Source organism: Mus caroli, unplaced genomic scaffold (assembly GCF_978045245.1).
Source record: "Mus caroli unplaced genomic scaffold, Mus_caroli_1 scaffold_17, whole genome shotgun sequence".
Classification (NCBI taxonomy): Eukaryota; Metazoa; Chordata; class Mammalia; order Rodentia; family Muridae; genus Mus; species Mus caroli.
The window spans coordinates 26,454,348-26,471,912 of NW_028227272.1; the positions used below are offsets into that span (position 1 = coordinate 26,454,348).

The following is a 17,565-nucleotide window of genomic DNA, read 5'->3' on the forward strand; positions in this document are numbered from 1 at the left end:
CCCCACACGCCCAGTCACAAAATTTACAGAAAAAAAAAAAAACTGATTACAATCTGTCAAAGAAATGTGTAGTGTAAGCTGGAAACTCACTGTGCCATTAAATAGGAAAATGCTCAAAGAACAATGAAGACAGCAAAAAGATCTCAAAGTCACATAAGGGGCCTGGCTGCCTAAATCTATAAAGATTTTAACAAAGTAAAGAATAATAAAGATCTATAACCATTGAGTAAATAGGGTTTCATGAATCCATAATGACATAGTTAGTAGGTAAATAAGTAGGAAGAAATAATAGATGTCTTTCCTTGCAGCAAAATGGCAATTAAATAATTAAGAAGTTTAAATGAGAAAAATCTCTATTTATCAAGTAAAAGTAATAATTAAATCAAGAAACATCAGTAGGAAATAAAACTAGTGGGTGAAAATTTCATGAAGATAGTCTATTTATGTAGTCTCAAAATATTCCTCAACAAAGTAGCTATTAATTACAAAAAGAAAAGTAGCAAACTTACAAAAGATAAGAACTTGCAGGCATCCTATAATTAAGTAACCCACGTTGATATTTCTAGTAATAGAACAAATTTAAATCATGTACATCCTGATACAAAGAAGCAAACATACACACACAGGCACACACACACACACATACATGTTCACATAGACACATATTCATGCACACCAGTGATTTGCCAAAGTCAAACATAAGGACATTTTACAAAATAACCAGAATGAGAGAATATAAGTCATGGAAAAAAACAACTGAAAAATACTGATATATGGCAAATAACTTCACTGTGTAGTCCTGCATCTCTTTCCTAAAGGAACATTACTGAGAAAATATGACAAAGAGCAAGCCATGCATTGTTAGCTTAGCTTCCTGATGACACTTCAGTTTCTTCAAGAGAGTGTCCTGGTCTCTTAAAAAATGCACAGTGAACTAAGGTAGGGCTACATGTCAACAAGTTATTCTCTTTTTTCTTGTGAGACTGTACATATGAAATACATACATGTGCATATGCCTGTTTGCATGTGGGCATATAGATACATGTTCAAATGCATGAATGTACATGTGCAAGCTCCAATATGACATCAAGTGCCATTCTCCACCGCTAGTTTTTTGAGGCAGGGTCTCTTGTTGAACCTAGAGCTGACCATTCTGACCTTGCTAACTAGTTTGCCCCAGAGATTCCCTGTCTCTGCTTCCTGAGTGACAGAATTTCAGGTGGCTTCCGCCTGTGACCAACTTCTACATGGATTCTGGAAACCAGGACTCTAGTCTTCATACTGGCTTAGCAATTGCTATATTAACTGAGGCATGTGAACAATCTCAGAGACTTATTTGTAAGTTCTGGAAAACAGAGTGATCCTCTTTTTTTAGTTTCTCTGTACAAAAAGAGAGTGGGGAGGAAATATACAAGAAATGCCATTGCTTACCTCTCTGATTAGAAAAATCAAGCATTCTGCCAGCATATTCTGCTTGAAAGGCCGTGAGGAAACAGGCACTCACACGTTGCTAATCTAAATGCAAACTGGCAGTCGCTACTGAATGAAAGCTGGCAATATCTATCTAGCAAAAGTGTGCATGCATTTATTCTCTAATCTAAAAATTTTGCTTCCCAACATCCATACTGAAGATATTCTGATGAAAAGATGAAAGGACATATGTAGAAGCCTTTTATTGCAGCATTATTTATGGTGGGAAAAGACTGAGAAAATATTCAGTAGAGGACTGACTGAATTAATAATACTTCCTCCTCCTGAGAGGACTACACATTCATAAATAATTTGGAATGTGTATATACCCTGCATAAAAGGTCCATGGAAACAGCAGTATGTAAATAATAGTTAAATTTGGTGTGCCTCTGTTCATAAAAAATGGCAGGGTAATTATGTAATCTATTTTGCATGTATAATATAAGCTAGTACCTTACTTTTCTATTTCTAAATGTAAGAATAAATCTAAAACTAAACAAAAGTAATCATGATGAAAAAACAAGGCAAAAGAGAAAGGGAAGGAGTTGAACTCTCCTGAATATCTTCTATCTTATGAATTTAAATTTTAAGACATAGAGGTATTTTTAGAGTATCTGTGTAAAATAAAAATAAATTTGAAAAGCTGATGCTAAAAGTCTAAAACAAATGAGTGAAATGAATCTATTACATTGCTGGCAGCACCGCGCAGAGGACTACTTTGAATGACATTGAAGCGTAATTTATTAAATCAAATTGTGCATGTGGCTCTGTTTCTAATGGAATATCACAATTTGGGGTGGGGATCTCTTCAAAACATTGTAAATTGATTTTGAAAACTGCTTCATTGCTGAGGAGGTCCTTTTGTTGCTTTGAGATTACTGTATCAGTAGGATTAAACAAATGAGCCAATCTTGTCTGTCTCTGAGAACTGGAATTTTCAGTATAAATGAGAAACACAAGTACAAAGTAAAATAAAACATTTATATCTAAACTCAAAATGTAAGTGTTGTCAAGAAATCATATTTCACTTTATTTTAAGTTCTTCACTAAGTATGCCGCTGAGAATGCCTGTGAACAAAGACTTACACGGTAAAACTAAGATTCCTAACACTCTGGCTGAACACTCTCAGTAAATACATGCTAGAGATAAGTAAAGAATGAGCAAATATTTGCTTGTAAAAATATTTATAATAGCGTCCTAACTCTAAAATACTTAAGAATAAATCTCAGAATGAACGTGTAAGACTCATAAACTGACAACTTCAAAATACAAATGAGAGGAATCAGGTCTAAAGAGATCTGTATCTATCAAGAAAATATCCAAACCTGCAAATATGTCAATGTTCTACAATTGACCTAGAGATTTAACATCATAGCCAACAAACCCTCAACACAATTTAAAGAAATAAACAATTAAAAATTTCTTCTAATTCATTTTGAAAAGAAAAGAGTCTGAATTTGTTGCTATATCTTCTCGTTTTTACAACAAAACCCTTGACAATAATCAACTTGAGGGAGGAAGGGCTTCCAGTTCAAGAGAATACACTTCATCATGAAGAGGAAATCATGGCAGCATGAGCCAAAGACAGCTGGTCACAGTGCAGCCACAGTCAGGAAGCAAAGAGAGGGATGCTGCTACCCAGCTGACTCTCTTCTTTTTATTCAGCTATGGACCCAGACCATGAAATGGTGCCACCACAGAGTTAAGGTAATCAATTAACCTAATCAAGGTATCTTTTATAGACATGTTCAAGGCTAAACTGAGATAATCTCTCACAAATATACCCAGAGACTTGACTGCTAGGTGATTTAGATCTTGTCAAGTTGACAATCAATATTATTCACCATAACCCATCTCTCATCAAATTGTCACACACATCATTTTAAATCACAGTGCACCACTTTTATCCCTTAAACATTTCCTTTTCAGCTCTTAATGTGATATGCATTTAGTCTGTCTCTAAGCCTCCAAAGTCTTCAAACGCCCAAAGTCCAAGACTCAAGACAAACTCTTAACTATGAACCTTTAAAACACACATGCACGCATACATGCGCACACAATCAAGTTATATATCTTCTTAGGTGAGATTTATTGCTGTGACAAAACACCATGATCAAAAAGTATGTTGTAGAATAGAGGGCTTATTTAGCTTACTCTTCCAGATCATAGTCCTTCTTTAAAAGAAGTCAGGACAGGAACTCAAGCAGGGCTAGAACCTAAAGTCAGGAGCTGATGCAAAGGCCATAGAAAGGTGATTCTTAGTGGTTTGATTAAAACACTCTTCATGAGGATGGAGCGATGGCTCAATGATTAAGAGCACTGACTGCTTTTCCAGAGGTCCTGAGTTCAATTCCCAGCAACCACATGGCAACTCACAACCATCTGTAATGGGATCTGATGCCCTCTTCTCGTGTATCTGAAGACATCTACAGTCTACTCACATACATAAAATAAATAAATATATCTTTTTTTAAAAAACACTCTTCATAAGAGTGAACCAGAAGACAGAGTCTATACTAGGTTGTTTTGAGACTCGCTTGCTCAATAGAATTAATCTAAATATCTTCACTTTAGCTTCAGGCAGACTCTTCAAACCAGGGCAAAAAAGCAGCCACATTCTTCACCAAAATATCACAAAAATGATCTCTAGGCAACATACTAAAAATCTTCTCCTCTGAAGCTTCTTGAGCCAGAGCCCCAAAGTTCAAATCACCCTCAGTACCAATGTTTTCCATATTCCTACTAGGATAGCCCATTAAGCCCCACTTATAGCATTCTACCAATTTTCAAATACAAAGTCCCAAAATGCACATTCCTCCAAACCAAAGGATGGTCAGGCCAATAACATCAATACTCCACTCTTTGTACCAAGTTCTGTCTTGGTTAGGGTTTCATTGCTGTAAAGAGACACCATGACCAAGGCAACTCTTATAAAAGAAAACATCTAATTGGGGTTGGATTACAGTTTCAGAGGTTCAGTTCATTATCATGGTGAGAAGCATAGCAGCATTCAGGCCATCTTGGTGCTAGAAGAGTCAAGAGTTCTACATGTTGATCCACAGGCAGCAGAAAGGGACTGTATAAAACTAGCTAGAGTTGAGCATGTATATATATGAGACCTCAAAGCCCTACCTCCAAGTAGCATAGTTCCTGTAATGAGACCACACCTCCTCCAGTAAGGCCTCCCCTCCTAATAGTGCTACTTCCCATGGGACAAACATATTTAAACCATCATACATATTTTTTTCATTCAGTGGCACACTAAACATTCTGAATCCAAAGAAGAAAAATAGAGGCATAGCAAGAGATGGTCAAAGTGAAGCAAGATTTAAATGCAACAGAGACTATATTAAATCCTACAAGTCCATATTCAGCATCTGGGGCTCTTGGATAACAGCACGTCTCCACTTCTGACACAACACACATAGCCTCTTCCTTAGAATAGCTCTACTCCATGGCTGATATACCATGCTCCTAGCATCCTAGTATTTCTCCTAAAACTGACTCTACAGATTCAACCAATGGCCTCTTGGGGGCTGGTTGAAAGGACCTTGACCCTGTCACACATTTCCTAGCTAAAGAAGCTCTCTAGAGCCATGAACCATGACCATGGATTCTGTGACTCCCTAAACACTGCATCTTTCATGTCTCCAAATCAACTAGATATGGGCAATGTGGCCAAGTTCTGCTACCAGCTTGAGATATAGCCTAGTCTCTTTGGACTTCAGCTATATCAGCTTCTGTGTGATGATCCTGAAGGAATCTTTCTTTTGGCAGTTGATTGATAGGAGCAAAGATTCCTGTTAGCTGCATTCTCAATTTCAGTTCTCTCCTTTCAAATAAGTTTGCATTTCAAGTCTTAACCTTTGATGAATGGAGTCTTGTCATCAGGATACATTTCTTATTGCCCAGTGTAGAACAAGATGTTTCTTTGTAATAATTACAACCTCTCTTTCAGTATATATCTTGGCTCCAAAGTTCAAGTTGATCGAGTTTTTTTCCTCCCCTACCAACCGCTCATCTTTATATCCCTTTACCTAAATTTCTTCTCCTAGTCACTGTAGACTTGAATAAGGGCAGTAAAAGGTATACCACAGCCAATGAATGTTTTCCTGTTAAGAAATAGCCTCCACTTGACTGATTTGTTCATTACTTTTAAATTCTGCTTAACTCAAGTTCTCAAAACATTGGGCAGAATGGAACAAGATTATTGGCTGAATTATCACATGAACAACTCCTAGCCCAGTTCCTGGTGGAGTCCTTGCTTCTCTCTGAAACCTCGTAAGCCAGGCAACCATTATCTGTTTCTTTCTGATTTTCTACCCTTCCAGGTCTGGTCAGACTGTAGCACTAAGCTGTGTTTCCAACATGCTAGGATGTTTCTACCTGAAAGCACCAGACTCTTCCACATTCTAGGCACAAAATAATTTCAAAAGCCAAAGACCCACGTGGTCATGTTTATCAAAGCAACAGTATCACTTCCCAGTGCTAATTTTCTGTATTTATTACTTTGTTCCTTTCTGTGACAAAATAATTAACAATTAGCAATGCAAAAGGGAAAGGGTTTCATTCAGCTTACAGGCTGAGAGAATACAGTCTAAACATGAAAGAATTCTGGCAGCAAGAGGCTGAGTCTGCTAGACACATTGCATGCAGTCAGTGTTGAGTTTATTCTATCCTTTCCACTCAGTCCACCAACAGTTAAAGTGTGTCACCTCACCTCAGTTAGCAAAATAAAGATAATTCTTCACAGGCATGATAAGAGGCTAGCATGATCTACATAATTATTCATAAGTGTGTTAAAAACACGTCACCATGATAATTTTAGATCATTCCAAATTAATGATCTATTCCAAATTAATAACCCAAAAGAGGGAGGGGAACTTATACCTCAAAGTAGCACTGCAAGAAAATAAAACTAAAGTGCTCACATTACTAATTCATATCATATAATAAAATCGAATATCTCTGCCAAGATAGCAAGAGAGTATAACAATACAGTAGGACATAGAGTCCAAAAAAAAAAAAATTATTCACCTTTATAGACAACAGGCTCATAGCAAAGGTGCAAAGCCAATGTTTTCTCAACAAATAGTGTCAGAGTACTTAAATACCTGAGAAAAGCAAACAGTCCAAAACAAACACAGAGCAGAACAGTGGAAACACAGTGTAGACCTAAAACTTAAAGCTGTATAGAAACGCTGGGTGACCTTGGAATTTGCAAAGATCCCTTCTGAATAAGACTACTCAACTGCACCTTAAGAAATGTGAAAACATTTGCCCTTTGAAAGATGCTATAAAGAAATAAGAAGATACATCATAAACTGAGAGGAGATGTCTAATAACAGACTGAAAATTTAATAATGGGACAAATTGCTTAGCAAAAGATAAAAATGGATACTTCAAAAGAGACATGTGAGTCGCAAGTAAACCCTTGAAAAGATGTCTGGGGCCATCAGACATTGAGAAAAGCAATAAGATGCTTCCACACATGAAAGTGGTGAAAATTAATGGATGGGATACACTGAGTGTGGGTAGAATGTGGAACTGAGACTTCCATATGCAGCAGTAAGAAATGAAATGCCACAATCACTTTGGAAAACGATGCTAGCCTCTTAAAATGTTGAGTATCAACCATGAGGTTATAAACTCTGCAACTATGTGTGTGCTCACAGGGATGATAGAGCATGTCTACAAAGGATCCACACCTGACTGTTCACAGCACTATGGTTCATGACAGCAACAAAAATGAAATAATTCAAATATTGGTCACAAGTGACTTGAAATGTATGCCCATGTAATAGGATAGTTTAGAGACTAGAGAAAAATATACTGTTAATACCCTTAACAAAACAACTAAATCTTACATTGCAAACTTTGATATTCTCTTATCAAATTAACTCAAAACATGTTATAAAATACAAAAGCATGTATCTTATATAGTATCATTTATGTACAATTATAAATGGAATTAACCTATAGTAACAGAATGCAGATAAATGACTACCTGTATGTGGGAGGCAAAGGGGGAGGAAGGACAATAAGTGTACTCAAGTCAACTTTAGGAGATGAGTCCTACTGTTAATTTCACATTGGTGACACTTTTATGAGTATACACTATGTCAAAATCGGCTGAATTATGCACTTTACAGATATGTTTTGTTTGCCATGCTAATTTAACTTCTATAAAGTATGTTTTCTTCTTATGGTAAAGATCTCAGATTCCTTTCTTATAAGCAAATGTATAAGAAAAATACACATGCAGATGAGTTATTAGGAACAATCAGAAAACCAAAGCTAAGTCACTTTCCGATTGCTTCTGGATATAACAAATGGGTATAAAACTGTGGAACTTACCTTTTCGCTCATACACAGAGACTGTAATGCTATTATGGGATTCAACAAGATGGTGCAGTTTTACAGATTGCTGCAAAAAGAAGGAAAACAGACAACATTTATCTGTTTAAATACATACCTTGGATCGGATATTGCTCAGTATGGTGCTAGCTAAACATGGAGGACTTTAGGCTGCCAGCTGAAGATGCTGGGTAGGAACAGAGGGTTGAGTAACCTGTCACTCAGAGAAAAGGATCTCTGACCAGCAGTTGGAGTTGTGGTCTATAGCACAAAAATTTCCAAGAGTGGTCATCCCAGTAGTTATTTGTTCTGATAAATGAACTACACTGAGAGTAACTCAAGGCAAAGACACAAAAATAAATAAATATTTTATTCCACATTTAATAAGAAAGTATTGTGTGAATGACCTTCTAACTCGTTCTGGGGTATTAATTTTTCCCATAATTCCAGGTTTTTGTTTTTTATCCTACTATGATTATTAGCAATATGCCCTAAAGGGACAGGCTCACAAGGCTCTACTTCTTCTTGAGGGACTGTAAGAAGTTAATGGTTGCTAAAAGAGAGAGTGTGATTTTCTTCAGTGGTATAGTCACTGGTTAAGTTGACCATGGTCCAGAAAATAACTCCTAATTCATGCTTATGTAGCTAACCCTAATTAAACTCAATGGGTCACACACACACAACCATCAAAGTAGTAGAGGGTCTTGTTAGGAAGAAGGGTTTCAGTGGGATCGGTGAGAGAATGAGTGAGAGTAATGGGGAAGAGTAAATGAATATATATATATATATATATACATATATATACATATATATATATATATACACACACACACACACACACATATATATATATATAGAGAGAGAGAGAGAGCAATTGTCATAGAATTGTCATAGTTATATTAAATTGTCAAAGACTTTTCAAAAGACACTCCCTGAATTATTTACAAATCTGGAAAAGGTACCAAAAGAACATTTAGTGCAATAAGATAATGTCAAATAGTATTATGCTACTAACTCATCCTTTTGTTCACTTGTAAATTCACTCAACCAACATTTATTAAGCAGCTTTTTCTATACCTAAGGCTATATGTTAAGAACTTAGGCAGAATGGAAAACAACAGAAATATAACTGATAATTGTCAATCAAAGCAATGTATTTTAATCAAGTAGTTATATAAATAAATGTTTACAAAGAATAAGCTGCCCCCATGTTTCTATGTAATATTAGTCACTACAAATGGAAAGTGTAAAACCATGTATGTAAAGATTCTCAATGCAGTTTTGCTTTAAAAGCAAAAAACTAGAAACCAACTAAGAATCTGCCAGTAGTCAAAACAGTCAGCACATGGTTATAAAACTACTTCAGATCCAAAGAAAGTATCTGTACCAATACAGAACAATACTAAAGACATAGTCAGTTAAAATGCAACTGCAAAATAGGGTACAGGGCACACTTTCATTCTATGAAATGTGTGTGTGTGTATGTGTGTGTGTGTGTGTGTGTGTGTGTGTGTGTGTTTAATGTTGCTAAAGTATAAAGAAGAGCTGGATCTAGTAAGTCCTAAAAGTCTGGCTGATTCTTTCTAGTGATTCTTTCAATGTAAAGGATCTTTCTGCTTTAAATATATTTTCAACATATTCATATATTGTTCCTTGTACAAGAGGAAGTGGCTAGTTAATTTTTAAATTGAAATAAATTCAAATTACCTATCAGCTTTAGAATTGTATTGGTACCCTTAACAAAAGTTGTTTAGTTGGAAACGTGAAAGAAGAAATCATGTCAGCAGGCAAAGAGTGAAAGAAAGGTATTCAGATCCTGAGAGTGGGTGTAAAGAATCAAGCTGTATAATAAAAGGAAGAAGGAAGCTGCGGCAGCCACTGAAGGTGTGTGCAGAACAAAGAGAAAATGCTCCTTTGTGTTTAAATTTTTTGAACCTTGCAAATGCTAAACACTGATGGCAAGCTCTTATGAAGAGGCAGAGAGAAGAGTCACTTGTGGATTGCGTGACCACCCCAAAACGGTAGAGTGGGTATCTGGGGGCACAAGCAGTTGATATCTTAGGGCCTTTCCTCCACTGTGATGAACAGGAAGGAAAGCCAGGGCTGAAGAGAACAGAGCATTTGGCAATAGAGAGGGAGGAGTTGAGCAAATTTCATACGAGGCTCTGTTTTGTGAAATAACTTGTGAGATTATCTGATGAGAAATCAAAGATGGAGACAGGCATTTCTAAAGAAAGATGGCTTAAAACATATACTTGCATCTTTATAGAGTGGGAGAACGCCTTGATCTGAGATGCACAAGACTTGCCAGGAAGAGGATGACATGGACTCATATGTGATCCACCCATCAGTTCTATGTGGTTTTTCTCCCAGCAGCACCTAGACCCCCTGCTACAAGTGTAAGGAAACCCAAGAGCTGAACTAGAACTTCGATAGATGGACACCAAACAAACGAAAAGGTCAAGGAACCCGTAATAAGCAGAGGGTCCTCCATCTTCTGAAGGACTGGGATGTGCGGGAAGGGAACGGTGTCACCCGCTGAGCAGTGGCAACTGTGGTCTTCTTTCATAACCATGTTCTTGTTTGACATGGACTGGGCAATCCTATTTCAAGGTTCTTGCCTAAGAACAAGCCAATGAAGCCCACCACGGGACCTAGGGAAACTCACCTGTCTGAGGTCATACACGGTCAAAGCTATGGAAATGACAGACATGAGGATGATGGCAAGAGCATATTCCTTGTAATCTTCACTGAACCACAAACAGACGCTGAAGAGTTGAAAGATGTAAAATGGATTTAGAACCTGTTAGCAGACGTAAAGACAGGAAGACAAGAATGGCTTTTGGGCTTGACACATGGCTGTTCGCTGACTTGTTTTCATAATTAGCACCGTGATATCAATCACCCCACACAATAGGCTCTGCTTCTTGTTGTTGTATTTCATCAGCAATTTCCAAGACACAGCTATGAATGTCATGGAGCCAAAAAAAAATCTAAGCCTTTAAAGTGTTCTGATCCCCCAGAGCACTTAGTTTAATCACGGCTGCACTTAGCAATCTACAAAGTTGTGCTTGACAAGTCACTGGGTTAAGCATCTGAGTAATGGGCCAAGAGTAGATGTTATCATTCCCCATTTACACTTCCTGAACTTCAGAAAATTGACATACTCAGCTTTATAGAATTGAACTACTTTAATCTGCTATCCCCTCTTCCATACAATGCCATGAAAGAACTTTTCGTTAATGGATGAGTGCAAGACCGCACTTTTCCGTAAGTGGAGAGCTAAGCCTACACGGCATGCTGTAACTACACGTCTTTTACAATGGGAGGCAGCAGACATCAACACCAACAGTTGTATTCCTGATATAGCTTAAAATGTGATGTGCTTTTCCTCATATTCACCGTAGATGCTCACAGGGACAGGAATCCTGGCTCCTGGCTAGGGAGGAAGCTCCCAGAACCTTTCCCAACCAATTTGCTTTGCCTTCAGCCATCCTTAAACATGTTTAGAAATATTGAGAATGTATCTTGAATTTAGGAAGCCTTTCTAAGGCAAAGATGAAGGGAGATTGAATACCAGAAATACACAGAGGCCTGCTATATGGCTTAACACTAATAAATCTAACAAAAAAGTACAAGAGGACATTTTTAACTTAGTGCATGATAGGTAAGCCATTCATTCATGCTCTCTCTCTCTCTCTCTCTCTCTCTCTCTCTCTCTCTCTCTCGTCACACACACGCTTACACACTGAGATGAGTAGACCATAAAAAAAAAGCTAAATAAATGTGGTTTTCTCTTTCCAGTTTTGAACGCTGAGGTAACTGTATATGCTGCGGAAGCAATTAATTCCCTTTCCTAAAACAAACGTGATTTTAGTTTCACGGAATTGGAATGAGCTAAGCAGCATAGTATTTTAAGAAAGGAGAAAACCCCAGCATTTATCCAAGTCACCAGATAAGAAGAGGACACCTGAGTGTCACAGCATTGCAGTGTGCAATGTGCACACAGGGCACATAGCACATCCAGACAGTGTGCTTGGCGTCCTCTTAAAGGGTCAGGTAAATTACAGTCACTTATTAACAAGGAGCATCTCCAACTGGTCAGGCCACAGAGTCATCATTTTCTATCCAACATCCCCGCCAAATACTGGAGAAATTACCTCCTTGATGAGCAGTTTCCAAATAGGTGTGATTTCAACATCAATAGCATTAGGCCCACATATTAACCTCCTACAGGGAGAAACCACAGATTGATCGCTCAGTCACCGCAGTGAAAGAAAACTCATCTCCTGCACATTCACAGAGAAGGTATATTCCATATTCTGTTTTGCAGTTCTGGGGTCAAAGGATCTCCTGTCACAAGACACCCTCATATGTTTCAAAGTAACTAAAGAGTGGGAGGGGTCCCAGGAGCAAACTAGTAGACTGGGTAATGTTGCTCCCATTGAACTATACTCCCTGAGGCCTAAATATTTCCCTCAGTGGTACCTTTGGTTTCTAATATTATCTACCCTCTCTCCAACACTTTCAGAACTCAGACGTCCTCTGCTCTGTGCCTCATCACTATAGGTCCAAGGAAATGAAATGAAGAGATCTTGAAAGTCGAATTTTTTGGGTTTTTTTTTTTTTTAGTGACAGGGAAATACAGTATCAATTGTCTCTCCTCATATCCAGGAGTTCTTTGAGGCTGAATACTTGTTTTAATGGGAGCAGAAAAGTCCTTGATTCTCAGAAAAAGCTCAACATACTGAATTATAAATCCCACTAACTGAAAGTCCCTGAGTTGTGTTGCTTTGATTATGCAGAGATATGGCACCTTACGAATTCTTTTCTTGTGGGGAATACTAACCATTCTCAATGCCTTCCGCTTAGACTCTTAAATAAAACAGCTACTCAAATGCACAGGCTATGGTCCTCCATTTTTATGTAAACAAGGCTAATTTAGGACATCTCATTAAAATGAAGACTTGCTTTAGTAGAGGTAAGGGGCATGCTGAGATTCTGCTTTTCCTGTAAGCATGCAAGTAATACTAACGTTGCATCTGAGCATCTGAGCATCTGAGCATCTGAGCAACAGAAATGGGTCTCTGTCCCTCCTCTTTTAAGATGGTGTGGTGTGTGTGTGTCTGTGTCTGTGTGTGTCTGTGTGAATGTCTGTGACTCTACATGTGTATCTGTGTGTGCCTGTGTGTGTGCCTGTGTGTGTGCGTGTGTGCCTGTGTGTGTGTGTGTGTGTATGTGTTTATGTGTGTGTATGCATGTGCACAAGTGCCCACGGAGGCCAGAAGAGAACATTGGATCCCCTGGAACTGAAGTTACCTGAAGAGTCTGAAATTGGTTCTCATAGCCAAACTCAGGTCATCTGGAAGAGCAGCAAGTGCTCTTAGTGGCCAAGCCATCTTTGCAACCGCTTTCAGTTCCTATTATGACTAGAATATTAAGACCCAAATGGAAAGATACTTATTCAATCAAAACAACGCAGATTCTGGACAGCCAAGTGCCCTCTCTGAACCTTGTTTCTGGGTCTAGTGATTGATTTGGAAGTGTGGGACATCCTGCATGGCATTGATCCAAAGCACTTGTAAATGCTGTTATATGAAGCTAAGTTAGTGTGTGTGTATGTGTGTGTGTGTGTGCGCGCGTGCGCGCATGCATGCATGTACATGTGTGTTGCGCGCATGCATGCATGCACATGTGTGTATATGTGTGTATGTGTGTGCATGTGTGTGTTTGTATACCTGCCATGTGTACATGTATGTGTGTGTGTGTTTGTACATATGTGCCTGCCATACATACCCGCATATATGTATGTGTGTGTGTGTGTGTGTGTGTGTGTGAGTAAGTGAGTGAGTGTGTATGTATGTCTATCTTTATGACCTTATTCAACCTATTAAATCCCCCTGAGCCTCACACTGCACTCTTCTCTGTTAGGCTGGTGGACATATTTGCTCTACCTGTTAACCCCATCAAATTGCTCTGCAGATATGTGAGGCCATGCATGGGGCACACTAAGTAAATCACTGCAACCCTTTCTCATATTGGTGAATTAAGACTGCATACTGGATTATCTGGTTAACAATCACAGCCCTTTTGAGCTAAAGCCACAGTGAGTCTAGTACCTGATCTCTTGTTCCTCTGAAGTCAGACCTAATCCAAATTTCTGATGTATCTTTGCAGAACTGAGCCAGTCTTCCAGGGAGCTAAAACAACAGGGACAAAAGAATCTGATAGCAGCAGTATTTCCAAGATAACACTTTTCTTCGTAGGATACACTTGTCGAAGCAACTTACCCAATTTTCTGAAACTGCCCTTCCAAATTATTCCAAACATATCGTATTTTCTGCACTTTTATATATCTCACCTACAATAAAGAAAAAAAGTATTACATGACTCTCAAGTTTGAAGATTGGAGAACATAGCAACTTGGGGTCTAAGGAGACATTTGTGGAAGAAGCAAAGATAGAGCCAGAGATCCTTCTTAAAATTTTCTATATATATATCCCAGCAATCAGGAGGCAGAGGCAGGCGGATTTCTGAGTTCGAGGCCAGCCTGGTCTACAGAGTGAGATCCAGGACAGCCAGGGCTACACAGAGAAACCCTGTCTCAAAAAAACAAAAAAAAAAAAAAAAAATTCTCTTCCCCTAACCTTCCATTCTATTCTCCTCCATTACATGAAAAAAATATTCTATTAGAAGTCATCGTCTGGTCAGTGTGTTTCAACATTTTACTCCCTTACAAACTAATGAAGAAAACCAAACATTACAAAATAAAACTTAAGTTTCATAGTCCAATACATGTAACAAAGAAATAAAATATAATGATGTAAAACTGTTGCCTTAAAATAGCACAGACATGTAGAGAAGGTGGGTGGCTAGAGGCATTGTGGAAGAGGTAACATCAGAAACATAATTCTAAAGGTGAAAGGGATTTCGCTCAATTGAGGACTGAAAAGAATTAGTCAGAGACAGCATGCGGTTAGTCAAAATGGAGGAGACAAGAGAACAGACCTGTTTGACTGCAGAGTGAAGGGCAAGGCTGGGAAACTAAACTATGATAAAGCTGAGCAGACCAGATGCAGGAATGAGGCATGGGCATCCTTGTCTCACAGAGGATGGGTTGTAGAGCAGCCTACAGAAGGCACAATGAAGAACAAGGCAGCTTCAGGAGAGAGAAGTCGCAGCAAAGTGTACTCCTGTGAGTAGGGCTTTGAGGGCATTGGCAGAGGAAAGAAAAAGAGATTCTTGCTTATAACAGTTTTTCTTGCTTACTCTTCCTTCTCTTAAGCATTGTTGCAGACCTCAGAAGACGTAAAGAGAAGCAATGGGGCTCCCAGTCCATGGTGCAGCAACGGTTATAACCTCGGGGTACTTATTAGAAGCATTTAGAGAGCTTTAAAGAATATTGCTATTTGGGTCCCCTGGCCAAGAGATTTAATTTGTTCACAGTTTACTTTGGGCATAAATATTTTTAAATTTCCCCAGGTAATTCCGATGTGCTGTCAAAGTTAAGAAGCACTGTTCAAGGCTGCTGGTTTTGGCAGCTCTATTTCTGACCTTGAGAACTTTTAACTAACTTTCCCTATGCCGCGCTTTCCCCAGGAATACATTGAAGCAATTGACCAGATTATGTCTAAGTTCCATTCAGCTCCTTTATGAATTGTCTAACCAACCATCAGGTAAGTTTTAAAACTGAGAAAAGGCTCTAACTGGTGCATAATAAAAGTATTCGATACATTTTTGTTAAATACATAACTGCTTTGCAAAGGCACATGTCAACTAGAAGCCTTGCTGAATCATAATTCTACTCTACTCAGTGAGCATACAGCGCTCTCTCTCTCTCTCTCTCTCTCTCTCTCTCTCTCTCTCTCTCTCTCTCTCTCTCTCTCTCTCCCTCTTTGTGTGTGTTTGTATGTGTGTGTGTGTCAATGGAATTCAAGCAAAAGTGCTATATGTTATAATTTGTAAAAATTCCAATGAGGTTTGTTACAAAAGAAATTATTTGAAAGCCTGTCTATTTCCAATTGATTTTGAGTATGAAATGGTGCAAATTGCCACTGGGAAAAATCCTTCCTTCATAAACTGTCAAACATAGAAGGAAAGAAATTTTTGAAAGTAACCAACCGTGGGCCTTGTTAGCCAACACAGGCCAGGTTGGAACCTTTCGTTTCTTCCTTTACAACTTATTAAATTCCTTTTGAGCATCTCCTGAGCCAGCAGGCACAGCTGCAGTCCCTGAATGCTTAGAGTTCATCACACTGGATCTTCAGCCTTCCTCATCTTCCTGAAGAAGATGAGGTGTTAGGGCCACCTTTGCTTCACTCCTTCCAGACAACCGTTTTTGATTATGTCACTCACAGCACAGGAATCATGGCTCCACCATCTCAGGTTCTAGTGCTCTCTCTCTCTCTCTCTCTCTCTCTCTCTCTCTCTCTCTCTCTCTCTCTCTCTCTCTCTCTCTCTCTCACACACACACACACACACACACACACACACACACACACACACAGAGCAGATGGTTCAAGCCAGCCTCAGAATAAAATTTCTGAAAGCCCCTTGACTTTAGGATTCAGAATGCACAAAGTGAGGCTTGCTTATGTTTTTAATTCCACAAATTTGACAATCCGTGTTAGAAACTTAGTTTTTAGGGCCAAGCTGAGGGTGGAATGAGTGGCCTCCATGATGGGCTCACATCAAACCACAAACTGGGAAACAGAAAACAAAAGTAGACACAAGCCTGGCCTACAGCCAGAGAAAATGAAGAGGTTATTGGTAAGTTTGACCACAAGACATTAAAATGGATTGGTTCACTATCTTTTGAATTTCTGAGGCTATTCCTGTGGTGAGAAGCACAAATCCATCATAGACCATTGAAGCATCTTTGAGAGTGTCCCACCACAAAACATCTCTGCCTGGACCATGGCTCCTTTATATCATCCTCAGAACTTCAAGAAGCTGACAAAGGACAGTAAGCATAGCATAGACGGGTTGGCTTATTTGTCCGTTTTCTAGAACTTCACCCCAGGAGAAGCAGGGACAAGGAGCAGCTGCTGTGACTGTTGGAGGTGACTTTCATGTTTCTGCTCAGGAATCAGAAAAGTTATCTCCTCACCTTCTTGCTCTTCATTTTGTTGGAACACATAAGAACGTCTTCCTTTTGCATGCAATCCTACAACATAGTCCCTAGGGTCTCCTCTTCATTAATGTTTGAAAACCTACTCTGGGTCTTTTAGGAAGACTGTATATGACTATCACCTTTAGATTCTCTTTCCATGCTTATCAATGTCATCATGACTGCACCTAAGACTCTGATACTAATGTAGGTTTCCAAACTTTATTATGAATATCAATTGTTATAGTTCACAAATAAGCTTACTATTTGACTCTATGTGTGAGATTCCTAAGAGCCCTAATAAAAAAAGAAAGAAGATTATGCCTTTTGCTTTATAACTCAAAAACTTAAGATTCAAGGAGACAGTAAGTAGCAAACTCCCTATATAATAAAATGATAATCATATCAAGATTGGATATCAAAACTTTCCTCTGTTGTTATTGTTTCCTTGGAAATTTCTTCATTTGCCTAATTGACTATTAAAAGTGATAAAATTTCAGGGAAGTGAAACCCTAAAACTATATCCAAGGGTGACCTGGGAAGCTTCATTCTCAGCTGAAGGGCCACCTCACAGAGTACCCATTGCTCCCTGAGGGGGATCCATATCTTCTGAATGTTTATGATGACA

At 38.6% G+C, this 17,565-nt stretch overlaps 1 protein-coding gene across 1 annotated transcript in view; it reads right to left on the reverse strand.

Annotated features, from left to right (window-relative positions):
- The window catches only part of Atp13a4 (ATPase 13A4), a 136,924-nt gene that overhangs the window by 52,818 nt on the left and 66,541 nt on the right, over positions 1–17,565 (reverse strand). Inside the window, exons 5-9 of the mRNA XM_085832191.1 lie at positions 14,119–14,189; positions 13,948–14,028; positions 11,989–12,058; positions 10,497–10,631; positions 7,829–7,898 (exon numbers count right to left, since the gene is read on the reverse strand). Coding sequence (XP_085688317.1) covers positions 7,829–7,898; positions 10,497–10,631; positions 11,989–12,058; positions 13,948–14,028; positions 14,119–14,189 — 427 coding nt within the window. The remainder of the gene's footprint in view (positions 1–7,828; positions 7,899–10,496; positions 10,632–11,988; positions 12,059–13,947; positions 14,029–14,118; positions 14,190–17,565) is intronic.